Genomic DNA, 19,812 nt, shown 5'->3' with positions numbered 1-19,812 from the left:
GTCTCATCAAAAGGCTGCATGCGACGTCGTATAGCAAAAATATTCATATCAATCTTTGCATTAGCATATCCATGCCTTCCCGAGAAACCGTAGGCAATGGCAATAACTCACAACGGGCCCTATAAGTTGGCGTAAAACGGTACAACGCGCTTAATATTCATAAAGGTTGCGCGCACGAAATTGTGCAGACTCGCGACGTGCGCACTTCCTACCGACTGGACATCATACAACGCCATATTGTTAGACTATATTAAAATACTGGCCGTTTATAAATCAAAAACTTTTTGGTGCATACCTCCTTTTTTGTTTGGTACTGGCTGCTTTGCGTTTGGCGAGTTCTGAATTTGAAAATTTTTGAACTCCTAATCTTAACAACAAATTCTTTGACAATAATAAATAACTATTAAGTTAGTATTAATTTTATACAAGTAAATTGTATTTGTAGGTGACATTTGATTATGTAGATTATTCTGTTTACCATTTGATAGACACCATAACTTTCTGATAAACCTAAACTAAACTGCCATCTCCACAACCCATCCGCCAAGTGTGGAGATTATGAAAACCTTGCCATACATTGAGATAAACCTCCAATGTTCCCATATTTATACCCTACCCTTTTTTTTGAGGGGGTAAAATCATCCAATGCCTTCTCCCGCCTTGGGTGAGGCGGGAGGGAGTGTCAGTCTCTTGTCAGAAAGACGAAAAACCACCCCATTCCCACTCCTGCTTTGAGCCGGAGCCCCGGTAACCTTTTACGTAGTCCGCAGCTCCGGATGATACCCTTCCCTAGGAGAGGAATGTGGAGTGATTTATGATGATACTACTTATTGAAGTTCAAACAAAAACAAACAACATCAAAACATCTAACCTTTCATGAAATTGACATTCAACAACAATTTACTATAATAAAAATAAAATCTGACTCATATTTTTTAAACTTAACCAATTACGGTTAATTGACATCTAATAAAAAAATAAATGATACAGATTATATAGGTATTTTATTGACTGATGACATCACATCCTGTCAGTTTATTAGATTTTGTCATCGTAAGGTATTTAATTATCGAATTATTCTAGAAATGTATCATTGATACAATTACCTCATTTTCTTAGCCTTGGTCAAGTTAGATAATGTTATTATTGACCAGGGTGCGACTTTATGATGTAAAATGTCGTCTACCTAAATGGTTTTTGTTTTAATTGGTCTGCGGAATTTTTATCGTACACCGAATAAAAATATCCGTTGCTATACAATGTGATAGGGTTCGGACTTCTAACCCGTTAAGGCTGAGTACTACATCTAATTTTATGGACAAAAGTCGGGGGTCGAAGGGGTCGAATCCCCTCCCCTTTAAAATTATGGCTATTTTAATATTTTTCTTACTTTATGTGATATCAAAGGCTGTATGCGTCGTAGACACAAAAAAAAAACGACAAACGGTAGCTAATAACCTTGGCTAACTAATTCATTACTTTTTTCATATGTTCGATAATGTTTTGGTGAGAAAAAAAAATTCTGAATAATCTTTACCGAAAAAATCGCTATTTTTCAATATTTTCAATTTGGGTTTCAAACTCCCATATTACTTTTTTGTCGATAAAATTAGATGTAGTACTCAGCCTTAACGGGTTAGAAGTCCCACACCTATCACATTGTATATATTCTTAGAAGATACTTTGATAAATGATTGATTACGTGATAAGATCTAACTGCCGCACTCAGGAACAATTTACGATTACTTAATAGTTTAAGGAATAGTTTCCTTAATGACTATTTTGGATTAAAAACAATAGCTAAGGGCTGGGTCAAGTAATACTTAAATATTTTGATTTATTTTTAGTAATTTTGATTTATGGTTTATAAAACATAGATAATATGAACAACTGTCGTAGGTAATAAATAAATCTGAAGATATAATAATATAAGGAAAAAAGGTTCTTCTTCTATTGAAGAAAAAAAGAAAAATTGATTGAAAATAGTTGTAGAACCCGCTTGTGGCGCCATCTACCGTTGCACTAACGCAAGTCGCACATAATCTAGTAATACACATTATTACAATAATTGTAAATAACTGACGATTGAAGGAGCCAACAAAAAATACATACAATTTAAACATTGTTAATAATACTTTTCACAACAAACAAATAACACATAACAATCCTACTTCCCTAACTCTCAATTCAACATACATTGCTTCTTATGTACCCTACAAACATATCTACACACCTTTTAAACAGGCAATGTACACAAAAATCAAATGCAAGATTGTATAAAAGTAATACGTAAACTGTTACATCAATGTGCCTCTGACACGACATCTGTAATTACTCAATCGTTTGGCATTTGAAGATGCGCACGCGCAACCAAAGGTCGGCCCCCGTACTTGCCCGGTTACTGACCTATAACGTTTTTTTTAATTTATATCCGGATTCACGGATAAATATGAAGGGATGACCTGTCAAATGTTTAGGTATTATTTATTTTATTTAAATAATAAGTATTTGTTTAGGGGCATACATAAATAAAGGCTTTGATGCATATTATTGTATAACGGTGGTATTTCGACACCTTTTGTATGTAATCTGTATTTTTTTATACATACTTAATATTCTGCTTCTTTATGCTTTTAGGCATTGATGTATAAAATACTATAAATCAATGCTTCTAGGTATACATTTTATATCTTTTTTTGTTACTTAGTCAAACAACGATTACAAAAGATTTGACTTACATTAAAAAGCATACAAATTAAGTTTACTATTATTAAACAATAACTAACCTAAGAGGTCCAGACCTTTTAAAGAGCAGTTGCACTTTCATACAACCAGCTCGACCAAATATCAATAACTCTGTTTCAACTGAGCATCGTATCATGATTTGCAAAGGGTCCAGTCCGAGTTTCTTCTTACGATAACGCGATCGCAACGTTACCGCGTTTAGTCCTCTGATTAGTCGCTGAACTTGAATCAGCCAATCAGAAAGCAATACTTTTTTATATTAACTATAGGTTCACGCTTGACCACTATCTCACCTGATGGGAAGCGACGATGCGGTCGACGATGGAGCGCGCTTACCAAGAAGTAACCTATTCACTCTTGATTTAAAGATTCCAGGGTTGTAGCTTTCGGGTAACACAGACTCCGGCAGGGAATTCCAATACGATAATAAACGTTAACTTGATCGATCGGTAACAATAAACTCGCACTAGGCACTCTGTTAACTAAATCATCTAACCGCAAATAATATTCGGCGCCAACCATTATGTAATTATTACCACAATTACGATACCAGCTCTAGTGGACAAGGGTCAAGTATTATGTTATTACCTACTCTTATCCATCAACACTTTTCATTGAATTTTTGACTCTGTATCTAAACAATAAAGTTGATAATGTAATAAAGAAATTTTACAAAAAGGATAGGTTGATATGCTGGTATCTGTATACGGCTAGACTATTGAACCAGTATAAACTGACCATTGTATACTTGGAATTACCAAACAAAGCGAGATCATGATAAACTGGCTTTGTGTGGCTTAATGTGTTGTCGTGTATGTTGACTAGCACTTGTCTTAGATGTTATATCACTCACTACTTGTACTGACATCGGATGAGGAAAGAAACCAGTTCGTTTAATGTCCATAGATCAGCTGGTTGTGGGTTTGTTTGAGTATTTTGTATATTTTCATTTACTACATTACATACCTATTACAAAAAGTCTAAAATAAGTTACAAATGTGTTAAAATATTGTTAAAGGTATTGAATTAAGAGTGAAAGAGCCATGCTTCGGCACGAATGGGTCGCCTCGACCGGAGTGATACCACATGAAAAACCGACGTGAAACAACACTTGCGTTGCGTTTCGTTGTGTTGAGTTGAGCACTTGTAACGCCTCTGATGCTTCGGGTGTCCATGGGCGGCGGCGATTGCTTACCATCAAGTAATCCATCTGCTGTTTACCGGCTTAGGTATACCATAAAAAAGTAAGTAGGTATTCAACTCATCTTTAGAATTTCACAATATGCTGTAGATACAAAACTAAATTTATTATAAGGAAAACCCTTAATATACAAATATTATATTTAGAAATAAATGCGTATTGTTGTGAAACTGTCGATAGCGTCTCCAAAGATCATTTTAAAACCCTTGTTGTCAAAATATTATGACAGTGATGTGGGGTCGTATGATAATTCGACAGTATTGTGCTTCAAGGGATTTAGTTAGACCTTAAAGTTGTGAATCCATTGATATAAAAATACAACCAAACGTTTAGGAATATTTACATTAAGATATATATCGAAATCAGCAACCAATTGTTACTGATTTTCGTTTATCCTGGAAATTAAATAATATTTACGTTATGTCAGCGATTTCAGCGAATCAGAAATTATAAGCCCACGTTTCTTCGCAATGTTTTCCTTCACTGTTCTTCTTCTAGTCAGTGATGTCTAAATAATCTTGGAAAAGTCAAATTGTTACTTGCAGTTGTTGGTAGATTTTGAAACTGGAGCCGCTGGATCTTTATTCTGTTTATCAAAAATGTATCTGTAGTAGCACGGAGTCTGGGAGTGTGCCCCGTATATGGCAATAGGTTCACCCCTATAACATGGGACTTAAAACATAAATGATGAAAAGTGGGTGTACAATTGTACAATGCTATTACATACCCTAATGTCCATCTCTGCCTACCCCTTCTGGGATAAAAGGCGTAACGATACGATGGATGTATGTCGCTTCCAACCGGCTTATCTGAAAGTCATACTACAACTGAAACATACTACTTTAAAACAAACCCTGAAAAAAGTTAGGTCATAATTTCATAACTAGATCAATAGAAAAAAAAACAGGTTCATTGTGTCAGTACGGAAGTACTGTTAGATATTAATTATATGACTGTCTTCATAACATACAACAAGGTTAGGCGCCAGAGTTCATATCACGGTCATTGGAAAAATTATCTCCATTAAGGCGATGCTGTTTGGATTTTTTTATACGAAATTGTGCGTTATTCGTTACAGAATAAAGTTTAAATTCTAATTATTTACTCGGTTTTATAAGGTTTAAAATGAAAGTGAAAACTCTTTCCCATTGACCAAAATTGTCAGAGGATATAATGTTTTAAGGGTTTTGTATCCAAAGGATGTAGCGTTCGTGTTCTCGGGAAAAAAGCATGACCTGAGACTACTGTAATACAAATCAGTCTGTGAAAGAACCTATGTATGTGTGCTGCAATTTGGAGATCCTCAATTCTAGTTTATTTTTAAGTATCTGTGAATAATTACATCAATGTTTTCCAGTTTTTAACCTATCCCAAAGACCATCAAGACCGCAAACTTTGTTTATTTATTTAATAAAGAGTTTATCCTTGTTATTAAAATAGTTAGGTATGAAATTAACCAAAACATGACGTCATGTGATATTCCAAATCAACATATGAGTATAGGTTTAATACGAGTAGTCATCGAACATATTTGATTTCGTAAAAAAGTAAAAAATACTGACTAAAAATGATAATAATAATACACCTGCTATATTACATGCGAAACTTACAATCTAGACACACGGCAGTGTGTCCGCCAAGTTCGAGCAAAAAAACCGACACACCGGCCGTGGGTTATATTACACGAACCATTTCGGGCCAAGTTCGACCCACCTATAACTCAAAATCTATTTTATCTACGCATTTGAAATTTCTAGTATCTGTCGAGATCTACTTACTTATCTAAAATACAAAATTTCATTAATGTACCTATTGTAGATCTTGAGATATTGACGTCAGAAAATCGCTATTTTTACTATACACTCACTGACTGACTCACTCACTCACTCATCAAAAACCTAGACCACTTCCAATGGTCGTATTGACTTGAAATTTGGCATGGAGGTAGGTCTTTAGGTCAAGGTAAAGGAAAAAATCTGAAAATGGCCAAGTGTGAGTCAGTTTTAATAATAATGAAGGTGTAAATTCATACCCCTAAGGAACTAAAACAAAAAAATTATCTATATCTTCCAATGGTCGTACCGACCTAAAATTCGTTAGGAAGGTTTGTATTTAGTCAAAGTAAAGTAAAATAAGAAAAAAAGAAAATAAACCTTACAAAAATAAATGAAATCCCACCCAAAACATAAATGTGAAAGGCTGCCAAGTTCGATAATATTGGAATGCTTCGCCTATAAAAGAAGTGAGATCTAAATAAGTACCAAGTTCCATACACAGACCTCAGTTAAAAATTATATAACTTGGCAAGTTTTAATAGAAAATTATATACTTGACTCATTGCGTTTAATAGGTTTATAACAAAGTGTGTGAAAACTTGCTTGGTACTTATTTAGATCTCACTTCTTTTATAGGCGAAGCATTCCAATATTATCGAACTTGGCAGCCTTTCACATTTATGTTTTGGGTGGGATAAGTAATTACATTAAATCACAATTATCACTAGAATGTCCACTTAATTCAAAGAAACCACGGTCATGGCAAGAAATATAATTAGCACCACATAATAACATATTATGTGCGAGTAGGTACTTACACGCATTATAATTAATGTACAAGATTCTATTAAACAGAGTCTATGTATATTGTCCCCTTATTTATATGTATGTCCTCTGCTGAGACTGTTATATAAAGCGACAAGGTTGGTATTATATAATTCAAGGTCTATTTTGACTTTTGATTGAGTTTGAATATGTGTCTCGGTATGTGATAGATAGGTTTGTTTATACATGTGGATAAACAAACTATGTAATAAGGTTTGATATCACATCAATGGGGCTTGTTATACATCTGTACCCTTAGTACGAGTTTTCTTTACGTTCAAAGTAATCGAAACGATGAGCGGGTTCAGCGCTCCTGATTCGCCGGCTCGAATAAACCAACCATTCAGAGTGTACGTGAAGCAAACTCGTACTAAGGATACCTACTGTTTATTTTTAAAATTTATGAAGTTATTGATTTATCATCTTCGATTCAGCAGACTCATAACAAAAACAGCAAAGTCACCTTTGTGGTTTCTTCTGCCTTCAAAGTATACAATGTGATAGGGGTGAGACTTCTAACCCGTTAAGGCTGAGTTCTACATCTAATTTTATCGACAAAAGTCGGGGGTCGAAGGGGTCGAATCCCCTTCCCCTAAAAATTATGGCTATTTTAATATTTTTTTTACTTTTTTTGATATCAAAGGTTGTATGCGTCGTAGGAACAAAAAAAATACGACAAACGGTAGCTAATAACCTTGGCTAACTAATTCATTACTTTTTTCATATGTTTGATAATGTTTTGGTGAGAAAAAAAAATCATTTGTGAATTATTTTTGCCGAAAAAATCACTATTTTTTTTTTTGTCGATAAAATTAGATGTAGTACTCAGCCTTAACGGGTTAGAAGTCCCGCCCCTATCACATTGTAGATATGTGTAAAAAATATGGTTGAATTAACTCACATTTTTTTAAAGAGATTAATAAGTGCCTCCTTCGTTGCATAGGGACTGAATATATTGGCACGTTAAAGTAAAAGGCATGTACATTAATTGGGACTTCATGTTAAAAAATACGCAATACAATGTTTTTGGGATTGTCTTCTCGACTACTTAGATACATTAATGCACTAAATGGAATCACTTAAAAAATATGTTCAAATTGGATAACTACCGATAAAGCATAAGTGCTTGGTAATTTTACAATTTACCAATTTAGTTGTATATTGTAAGCAATAAACAACTAAATTACGATTTAAGGTTATTCTCTTTTCGATCTCTGGGACTGAATATTATTGTTACAATGTTCTCACATAATTGAACCAACAAAACTATGTAACCAATAATTGTATTGTGAACCTGATTGAAAATGAGTAACCTATACAGTTTCCTGCTCGTTCTTTTTCATTAGAATCTGCACTTTGGAACAAGCCAATAGTTTCACTAGAGGACTAGCCAACAGACAGACATTTTTTTTAATATTATGACATTATTTTGTTTTTGCGTTTAAAAGACCGATTTGGCTAATTTTAGTCTTGAATTAGTTGTGGAAGTCCAGGGAAGTTACCGTCTTACTTTTTGACTATTGATTAACAAACGATTATGACTGCAAATCGCACAGCACTAATCTCTCAACCGTTTGTCTGACGCCAAACCACAAAATTCCTTACATTCTCGCTGCATAGTCAATCAGGACGGACCTACAGCAATCTCAAGGCTGGTCAGGTTCACTTCTAACGCTGTTTGCAAACCACATGTATATAAAATTTATAGTCCTATAAGTCGTTTTCCTTAGAATAAGAATTTATAGCTTTAGTTTTTCTTTATATATTTTTATGTGATTATCAAGGATGCAGGGAGTCATTGTCATTGGAGTAGAAATGTTATCAGCAGCTGACAACTTGTGGTTAATATTTATAATGATGATGATGAGTGTCGACTGTGATTGATTGGTCTGGATCATTTGATCATCCAGTTCTGTACTCATTGGTTGGTTTATCCGAGCCAGCTAATCAGAGCGCCAAACGCACTCCCATTTCGATTATTTTAAACGTAAAGGAAACTCGCACTAATGATACCGTTCAAGTCGGCAATATCATTTAGAACAAAAACACCATTCCTACACAAGCTAAATGTTATGACAGCAAGTAACGTACGTAACCTATCAATATTCTTCCATTCAGAAGTTACGAAAAACAAAAGAAAGGTCGGCAATGAACTTGTAACTGCTCTGATAATTTATGAGCGATGCTGATCACTCACCATCGTGATACCTCGTATAACCTCACCTTTTAAGATAACAGGGTACAATACGCACAGAAATTGTACCCACGATACGCATGTATGTACGTGTATGAAAATTCGGCTCTAACTACAGTTCAAACACACTAGCACGAAACTTTATACATCAGATACAGTAACGCGCAATCAGTTCCTCATCATTATATAATATTGGTAAAGTATTTATGCTGAAGGTCAGCAAAAAATGTATTCTACAAATTAAATGCCATAGTGCTTGACCGTGAAAATTTTAAATGCAGATATTATAAACAAAATAGCGAGTGTTCCTGTTCCAGCATTGTATTGTTTTTCTAATTAAAATAATATTAATAAATATAAAATAACGCAAAATAAAATACACCCATTCATGGTTAATGGTCGTCAAAACAGTCGGTCCACAGAGATTGTCAATCGACAACGGATTTGCAAAAACAAAAATTAATGACTCAAGTCCATTTCCTGGAAAGAGCTCGTAATTTAAGGTCACTGTTAAATGCAGTTTTATTAAGACAAGTTCATGTTTTATCATACACAAGTCAAATCAAGAAAATGAAAAAAAAAATGGCAACTATGCAAGGAAGTTCACAAGAGCAATTTAAACGTTCACATCACTAAATCGTCACATTGTATGCTGATCTATCGTTATAAAAACATCAGTATCATCTCTATAAATATTCTTTAATTTTTTTATACGCCTGCGTAGTTATCTTCAAGACCTTCCTGTAAGGTCAATCGAATGTTATAAAACTGGATACTGGTTTACAATGAAAACATACGTTGTTAAACTTTCCGCGCTACAAGAATCAAGATGGAGCAGCATTCAGTCACATGTACGATCCTTTTTTTGCTCCTGACACTATATATCCTCCACACCGACACATCAAGGCCCGCGTTTCGGCCGACTAGGCTCGTATCGTATTCCCTGCCTCAGAAACGAGCGTTCAAGAAGGCCCTGGGGTTCAACGAGGATGTATACCTAAACTTCACAGAACTAACCGACAAGTACGGGTATCCCACTGAAGTACACACAGTGACAACCGACGATGGATACCTCTTGGATGTGTTTCGAATATTACCAAAGTGCAGTGACTCGGCTAAATCTTATCCAGTGTTTTTGTTGCATGGAATCTTTGATACGGCAGACATGTGGGTGCTTACAGGAACAAAAACAGGTTTGGGCTACGTTCTGGCTAGCAACTGCTATGACGTGTGGGCAGGGAACCACAGGGGCAACTTTTATGCCAGAAGACATGTTAAACTTGACCCCAATACAGATCCAGATTACTGGAACTACACATTTGACGAACATGGACGCTTCGACGTACCCGCTATTATCGATTACATACTCCGCTCCACTGGACATTCCAAGTTATTCTACGTTGGACATTCTCAAGGTAGCACTAATTACTTTGTTATGGGCTCTTTGCGACCAGAGTACAATGATAAGGTTAGGCTTGCCGTCATGTTAGGTCCTGTCGCCTGGATGAAGAATTTTGAAAACCCTGTAGCACGTTTACTTGCACAGAATCACATCGCGATAAAAGCCTTTATAGACAATGCGGGATTGAATGAGATATTCGGTAGAGAGCACCTCGTACACTTTGTGGTTGAGTACTTGTGTGTGTTGGCTCCTAATTTTTGTGATTTTGGACTTTCATTAACAACTGGTTACAAGCAAGGAACCATTCCATTGAAAGATATATCGGTGGCTATGGCCCATTTGTTCAGTGGGACGTCAATAAAGAATTTAGCTCATTTTGCTCAGCTGGTTTTAAGTGGGAATTTTCAACGTTATGATGAGGGTGTTTCTGGAAATTTGGAGCGGTATGGGTCTCGCAGACCCCCACAATACAATGTTTCTAGAATATCCTCACCGATTGTGCTAGTTAGTGCCGAAAGTGATATGTTGTCTTCGCTAAAAGACGTTAACATTTTAGCGTCAAAGTTGCCAAATTTAGTAGAAAATTATCTAGTGCCAGAATCTTACTGGAGTCATCATAACCATGTTTGGGGTTACAACGCTCCTGAACTAGTTTATGCCAAAATATTAGATTATTTTAATAAGTATAAAGATTAATATTCATACCACTTCAATTTTGAGAACATTCCATTAAATTGTTACATGTGGACTCCATGAATAGATACGGATTAGTAGAAAGAGTGAGATTTTAAATTAATTTTGACAATATTTAGTATAAGCTAAATATTTGACGAAAAATTTAACTACCATAAAGGTAATCATAAATTATTTCTCATCTCTGTGTAACTCACTTATACATTAATGTCTGGGTCGTTGCATTTAAATTTAGTATTTCTTCTTCCATTATTTTAAGATCTAGTGAAATGGATATGGCTGTGTTTTCTAATTAAGTAGGTAAAAAATAAAAAGTAAATTAGTAGGTACACTCATTACATAATTTGGCTCGCCAATTTTACCATCGTAGTACTCGCTGGGGAACGGCTGCCTAACGGGTTACCAAGACTCCAGCTAGAAAGGCAGGAGTAGGAACGGGGTGGTTTTTGGTTAGTAAGGTCTGACATTCCCTTCGCCTCGCCCAAGGCAGACAGAAGTCATTTGATGATTTTCCCCCTAAAAAAAGGGTAGCCAATAGTCAAATTCCAGACTTCTCGTTACTAGACCTATTGCTATATACCTCTTATAAGTATAGTTGAGCTTATCGTCTTTAAAATTCTTACTAAAAACCAGGCACAATTTATCAGTTATATTATTTACAAGACCACCACTACGCATGTTCGACAGTCGCACTTGTGGCCACTCAACCACCGAGGCAGTCAGCACCGAACAGTTAATGATGTATGTAAATACTACTTATCTACCTATTTATTAACATCAATCAATTTTTTAAATAACTTCCTTGTAATCAGGAAATGTATGGAATTTCGTAATTCAACCGTTGAATCATCGACAATTTTATTTGTACGAGGTGTAAATTGATGATGCATGATTGTTTATTTATTTATTAGTATTTGAAATCATTATTACAAAAATAGTTGTAAAATATAAATGTTTTATGAACGTAAAGCAAATTTATCACTAGAAATATTTTATTAAACAGGCTGTCGAACTGGGAATTTTGGATTCGATTTCAATAATAGCACGCAGTTGGAATTGTAACCGGTGTATAGCGATCTTCTTACTTATTACATAGGAGTCACTACAGTACTGGAGAAATATGAATGTTAAATTATTTAACTGCGCTTAATCTCTCCCGAAACAAAAGGAATAAAAAGGGAAGACGTTATGTTTGTTTGTTTATGTTATTGAATATTTCTTTAGTAAAAGTCACTGTATAATCGCGATATAAGATAGTAAATCTCTGTCTGTCAGTCCTCTAAAGAAGCTATTTGCTCGTTCCAAAATGCTAATTCCTATGTAGAACAACGGGCAAGAATCTCCGTAGGATACTCTTTAAAAATATTAATTCAAAAACCTACGACCCGAGAATTGATTCATTCTTGTAATGTGTTACTTAATATTCAGGTTTACAAACCGAAGCCTCGGGCCAAGTTAGAGTAACCTAAAAACCTTACGACCGGATTTCTCTAATGGTCGTAGGCAGACTTTGTATAGCTTCGGAGAAATTCTTCAACAAACAAATATTATTACATGGTCTTACATCATTTAAATTGAGGTCATAGTATGAGGATAATATACCTTTGTCGTCTCCAAGTATGATAATAAACCGGAGCTCCGGACTACTTAGCGGGTTTACCGGGGCTCCGGCTCGAAAAGCAATAGTAGGAACGGGGTGTACATGAACACCCCGTACAGAGTGTCCGAACACTCCCTTTCGGATCGAACGAATGCTCAAACCCTCTCCGAGAAGAGACCTTTGGTCAACAGTGGCCACTTATAGGCTGATGTGTGATGTGAGTTAAACCAAACCAAAAATAACCATTAAATTACTCTGAGTACGGAGGTAAGATGTAGTCAACAACGATTTACTAAGAATACCTACTCAACTTAGAACATGTAGTATAACTAACTTACGTAACTGATTGAAAAAGTAACCTATGGAGTTTTTTGCTCGTTCTTCTCCATAGGAATCTACACTTTGGAACGAGCAAATAGCTTCAGCAGACAGACTGACCGACAGACAGACATTTTGTTTTCTTTATATTTGCTTTGACATTCAAAAGTGTCTTCCCGGTCTATTTGAAATAAATAATTTTGACTTTTTATAATACTAGCATAGTCGCATCTAAACGTGTTTAGATTTATGTGACCGATATACGAGTAGCTCAGTACTTCCTACATTTGTTCCACTGACCTTATCACTCTTCAAATTCAGTCTACCTTCTATACAAGTGTTCCTGCGATTTTGATTAACATACGTCATTGCATACATAATACTTACAGTGATTATAATTTTATTCTGAAGGTCTAGTGTAAATGAGCTTAGGTATTATATATAAATATGCATAATTTAAAATAAAACAACCAAAATTTTAATCTAGTCATTTTAGAGTTAGTGTTTAAGTTTTTAGAAATAAAACTTGTTTTTGTTTGTTTTCTTGTTGTTTTATTTGTGTTTTTTTTATTATAGCTGTGCTACGTTGCTATAGATGCGTTTGGCTTCCACCAATCATATTCATTGGTACACATAGCTTAGGACTGGTGTGGATGGACTCAGCTAAGCTTTATTCATTATATGGAAAGATGTGTGTTATGGATGCGTGCTGTGGATTTGTGATATGGATGCGTGCTTGCGTGCTGTGGATATGTGCTATAGATGGCTTCCGTACTATCGATACATCGCATACTCGAGGGCCGCATCTTCCTCGCACAGCTCCTTTTAACCGATTCTTGTGTTCTCTCCTTTGAACGCGAAGAAAGCAACTGTAACTAGGCTCCATGAAATACCAACAATAGTTTGAAAGATACAGATCTTTTTTTCAAACCACCTATAAAGGAAGATTTAAATGCTGCAATAAAATATAACTTATAAGCCCTTAATGTTAAGGTCTTTAGTTCAAAAACTCATCTTGGTCAAGGTTGGGTTTAAAATGCATATCTTGCGAGACGTAATTAATCCTGAAGTAGGTCCGATGCGTTTTTGTTGGCAATCATCAAGGATATCAGGTCATCTGCAGATTATAGTTAATACGTGCTACAAACCTGTGTTTAAACCTCCTTCGTATAATAACTATAGGTCATAAAATACTTATTTAATTAATATTCTTTGTTACGTCAACGATAAATTATATTTTGTTGTGATTTTTTTGTAACAAATTTGCTAAAAGAATAGCTTGCGTGTCTGATAAATAATATTATTTTAAGAATCAATAAAATCCGATTTGCAATAGAAGGGGAGCCCAGATTTCGGTAGTTACTCAAACGCGTCAGATTAAAATATGAGGAATACCTAGAGGTATTCCTGTACTATCAATTGAGGTAAGCAGAGATAAGTCACATCAAACATCCACTTTTCATTAATTATAATTTGAGTCTCATGACAGCCTTCAATAAACCACCTAAAACCCTTTTTAAAACACGTGTAACACTTAAATCAAAACTTCACACTTCCGTAAATCGAGGTCGTCATTTGAATAGAAGTTCACTGTTCATCGTGTTATGTCATAAAATTGAGTGACACGCAAATATTTGAATATTATGCAACTCCTGAGCCTACCACGCGTGGGTTGACCGTTGCGTGAAATTCGGTAATCGTGCGCTATCATAATTCTTCTAAATGACTGACGCCTGCGCATATTATGAAGAATAATGAAACGTTGTTTTAGTTTATTTGTAGTTTTAACAGTTACTATGTGTTTTCATTAGAACTTAAAATGGGATATTTACCATGTTTATTAATTTTTGTGAGTTTCCGATATTTCGGCACTGTTGCAAGCTCCATGATCACGATATAATTTATAAGAATAATTTATTAATGAACTTCACAATCATCGTGGTCTTATACTATATCACAATTTGTTTGGATTTGGCGTTGTCATCAAGTGTATTGGTAGCCCCCAAACTAGGATAATCCTGTATCTTGATATTTATGGTAAATATCCCATTTTAGGTTCTAATGATAGTAATATCGTATAAACTAACATGGTTACTAGTAATAGTGACAATGTCAGTTTATAAAATTTATATTTACTGTGTGTTACTTAAATTTTGGGTAACCAGGTTTAATCATGTGAACAATTAAAAATTGTAAACAAAATATGATACTATTCGATGTCCTATTCTGTCGTCACAACGAATAGTAGAATCACAATGGGACATCGAGACCTCCAACTCAGCAGTGAGACACCCAACCGCTCAACCTATTTAAAAATCTATATATAAACCTGTTCGCAATTTAGCATAGCGAAAATAAAAACCAGCTCTGGTGAACCTTGCGTTGATATATCAGGTGACAGCGGCACCTTCGATTGGCTGTCCACCTTGAACGCTGCATCTCGATTACCATAGCGGCCTGAACTACATGGGGACCACTGGGTATCATGATCAAGTGTGCTAGGTTGGTATACTGCAAGATAGTAGGAGAGCCTACGATGCGATGGATTTACTTGAGCGTATTACTGCCACACTTAGAGACATTTCATGATTACTTAAACTATTCCTTTGTTAACGACTTTTTATAGAAAACAATTGCTAAGAACAGGGTTAAGTAACCATTAAATGACTCTGAGTAAGGTGGTTAGGGATCTTGAATATATGATCAATTGATGACAGAAAAACAAAATGGAAATAAAGATGGATAATAAAAGAAAGTAAAAAAGTTAAGTAACTTTTACTCTAGCGGTCGACCATGTCAGATATTGATAGTGTGCATGCATCTTCAACCCCACCATGCAAACTGTGTGTGCAGTAAAGGAAATTCGGCATGACTACTTTATAAAAAATATTTATGTTCTTTTTATTGTATTAATCAAGAAGAAAATTACAACTATTTTATCGCTAAATGAACCGACCAGATGTTACGTTGCGTACATAAAAAGATGAATATGTGGGTGGTCGTCAAACGATTAAATGAATATCATTAATGCATTCTCTTTAACGATCTCTTTAGTTTAATCATCATAAGCGTGAATGGTAAATTCAAGGTCATTTTGAGGAAATTCACTCTTCAATTTACTAATTCATTACCTATATTACCTTTTTATCGTATATCACCTTTAAATGTATTTTAATATAGCCTTGTTGTATGGACCTGTGTTTATTTTTGTTATGAAATAGCTCAAGCCGGCTCTTTCCCATTTCAAAACGAAGTGTTTAATATTTTGTAGAAGAGCCAGATAAGTAATTTCCGATTCGATTTCCGTACCGGAAAAAATATTGTTATTTATTTCCTATGTTCGAAAAACCACTGGACTCGCATTTTCTGGGTCGGGCAAAGTATTTTGGACATTTTTCGGTTTTTCGAAAATTTTGAGTTTAGAACCCTGTACCCAGTACCTACCTATATAGCAAAAGGGTCACGACTTATTACATGGGAGTTATAACACAAATGATAAAAATGGGTGCACATTATCAAATGGCATTACGTGCCGTAATATGCATCTCTGCCTACCCTTTCGGGTATCAAAGGCGTACTTACAAGTTAGATTTACTGTCGTTATACACGGTAAATTGTAGGCTGCAGTTCGTGATGAGCTTTCACTCCTAGCATTACGTAAACTAAGGTCGAATGTAATAGTACGTAAGCATTTCTCTCATTTGATTGTTTCATGCGTGAAACAATTAAAAGTACTTTCAATTAATATTGGTTACGTAACTTATTTGATTGATGGGAGAGATTGATTTTTCTTAACAGTGTTTTAAAAATGTCTGTTGGTACTTACAAAAGGTACTTGTATGTCTTTCTTATGGAATAGGCCGGTAAACGAGCAGACGGGTTGCCTGAGGGCAAGTAATCGGCATGGCCCTTCTACGCCCGAAACCGCAACACCAAAGGAGTTAAAAGCACGTTGCTAGCCTTTTAGTAGTTAGGCATTTAAGGATCGGAGGATTGGGACTGGAAAAGCGAGACAATCTCTCTTTTAACACAATTCTTTGACAAATTTAAGGTACGAATATACTTTTAAATCCTTGTATCTAATTATAGTGATTTATTTTGACCTATCGTAGAATGGACAATACGTACTTTCTCTTCGCGACATTAATTAATTAATGCTTAGATTACTATAAATAACGCTAAGATGTTTATCATATAAATTAAAAGACTGATCAAGGTGAAAAGATCAACCACTTTTTCGTATAATAAGATATTGTATAAAATGACACCATTTATTCCCTGAAAAAGAGTATGTAATAAGAATTAAATTAATACCTAACACAGGGCTGTTGTTTGCCCCTTTTCCTTAAAATACTTCAATTTCTACTGCTGCTCGGCCCCATTCGATCGTAGCGTGATTTTTATAGCCTATCAAAGGATAAATGGACTACCCAACACAAAAACAATTTTTCAAATCGGACCAGTAGTTCAAACAATAAAAAAAACTTTTCAGCTTTATATAATAGTAAGTAGGTATAATAATAGTACAAGATAATCACACCATTTTCACCAACTATCTCTCAGCTAAGAGTTACTTAATTGAGGGAACACCTCATGCAAAATAACTCGGGAGAGAGGAGGTGTTACTAAAATGTTGTAATAATAAGTGCAAATATTAAACATATTTAAATACCATTCTTTACAATTGGACAATTGGACACTTGACTAAGAAATTGAAATGTAAGTATGAAATTGAACATCATTTAGCAAAACCACTAATAAACTCATAATGATCAAATAAATAAATAAAAGCGCAACAAAAGTACGATTAATCAATTTAATCGTATTATATTATACGATTACCAAATGTTACAGTAATTTGCACTCTATTAACCGTAAAATTAGTTATATTGAAAAAATATCGCAATGTCATTGTGTATAATAATGTGTATTCACATACAATGTGCAATGCTATCGTTATATGCATTTTATTAACACATCCTACTTAACAATCGGTTCACAGAGTATTGCAGTTTGGTTCTGAAACTATGTACATAATATTATATTATGTATCTATATATGTAACTCTCTATTGAAGAACATCGATGTATGAAATCGGCTTTTGTATGTCAAGAGGACAGAGTTTGTATGACATACTAAAAGGAATAAAACATCTTTGTTTTATTTCTTTTTTAACATTGTCTAGTGTTTCATGTATTACGTTAGGGTAGATTAACCGCAATAAATCAACAGAGGCTTAATCTTCCTCTGCCCAATTTCTCTAATCCCAAAATCTCTGACCCCTAAAAGGCTAGCACGCATGCACTTGTAACTCATCTGGTAATGCGGGTGTCCATGGGCAGCGCTGAATGCTTACCATCAGGTTATCCGTATGCTTACTTGCCAACCTATTCCATTAAAAAACATAACCCTCCTTCTGGCGCTGTCGGGTAAAAACCGAAAGTTCTACAAACTTAGTCTTCTTCTTTGTATCGTTTGTTTCACTACTGAGGGTTATGAATTATGCTATCTTTTTTAATGTTCTACTATCTGTGTTAGCACAAATAACTTTTTATATAGATAGTGTTAATACATACGAGTATGTGCCTTAAACGATCAATCGTGTTTATCCTGCACCTGACTTCTTTATGTTCGCAAAAAAATATCGTCCAATGGATTATGAAATTTTGAAAATTACCAAAGAGTGTAGTAGTGTTCACGTGTAAACTTTTACACTACAATTTATTCTTAGAAACTTTAAATCTTTAATACCAAGTGATACCGACGACAGCAAGCCTCAATTCCACAAATGACAGTTGATATTTCCAAAAAAGGTTTAAGTGGACAGGCAAAGAAATATCTGCACACCTATAACAGACTAAACAAATCGTCATCTGCCAAATTCTACGACAGCTCAACATGTTAAATACTATCTATACTATAAATAATAATATCTTGAAAAATTCATGATTAACAAACCAAAAAGCTCGACTGCGCAACTCATTAAATGCCATACGAATATTTTCGATTAGCTAACGGTATATGGCAACACGCGTGGAATCAATACACGGTTGGACCTCTGTGAAATTCGGAGCGTCACTGAATATGTATGCACAGTCCAAGGTCCCATAAATTGCTTTACATATGAAAAATATGGCGGACAATAATGTCACCCGATTTTACGTAGACGCAGACCGTTAGAAATGTAATAATGAATGGTACGTACGTGTGTCGGTACGTTTTGTTCTGTTTGTAGTTACAAAAGGATTTGTTTCTGTGTATAGTTTTTTAAATAGACCATGTTTGAAGACAATGTTCACCTAGTTTTGTCAGTTTTTGAGTGGTCAACAAGAGGTATAATGGTACTGTTACTGAGATGACGTATCCTGATGTCGTCAGAAGCCTGGCAGGTTGATTGATAGGTTCATTATTTGTGATAAACCCGGTTTATGGAACTGAATTGCGTGGCAACTGCATTGTCAGGTTTCAGTTACCGTAAGTATTAGTAGACTATACAAATTTTCAATGAGTAAACATTTTAAACGACGTTTTTTAACACTAAAATATTCAGATGATATACCAATAGATTGTTTGCAGGCCACAACTGTGCGTTTTTCATAAAACTTTCTGCCTCGCACAGTATAACTTTAAAATGAGCTATCGTCGGCGGTATTTCCGAACCGATACGGCCTTCAAGAAAAGAGGATATTCCTTTTTAAAAGGCTGACAAAACACGTGTCCTCCCGTGTTGCGGGCGCCGCTGATCGCTTATCATCAGGCGATACGACTGCTCGTTTGACCTCTATTCCATAAGAAATCAAAGCGTTTATTAAACTCAACAGTTAATTTTGGTAATTTATATTAAGAGTCCTCTTTCAATGATGATATACATATATTTCAATAACCATATACTGAACACCATGCTATAGACTCTGTGCGTAATACGTTCGAAAACCGTAAAACTCCCAATAATCCCTTGCCCATGAATTAACACCCCTTACTTCTTGACCACCTTTGACAAGTAGACCAACAACTACACCAGTAGCAGCATTGTAACTGGATCAAAATCAAAATGCTACC

The 19,812-nt window shown here is 35.0% G+C and overlaps 1 protein-coding gene across 1 annotated transcript; it reads left to right on the top strand.

The window, feature by feature from the left end:
* Positions 1–9,524: 9,524 nt before the first annotated feature.
* LOC118262771 (lipase 3-like) lies at positions 9,525–13,295 on the top strand. The gene has a single exon (XM_035574367.2). The coding sequence runs from the start codon at positions 9,570–9,572 to the stop codon at positions 10,836–10,838; it is 1,269 nt and encodes a 422-aa protein (XP_035430260.2). The 5' UTR covers positions 9,525–9,569; the 3' UTR covers positions 10,839–13,295.
* The last annotated feature ends 6,517 nt before the right edge of the window (positions 13,296–19,812 follow it).

This window comes from Spodoptera frugiperda, chromosome 12, assembly GCF_023101765.2.
Source record: "Spodoptera frugiperda isolate SF20-4 chromosome 12, AGI-APGP_CSIRO_Sfru_2.0, whole genome shotgun sequence".
NCBI classification, from domain to species: Eukaryota; Metazoa; Arthropoda; class Insecta; order Lepidoptera; family Noctuidae; genus Spodoptera; species Spodoptera frugiperda.
Note: the sequence above shows the minus strand (reverse complement) of the source record. Positions and strands in the feature narration are given on the sequence as shown.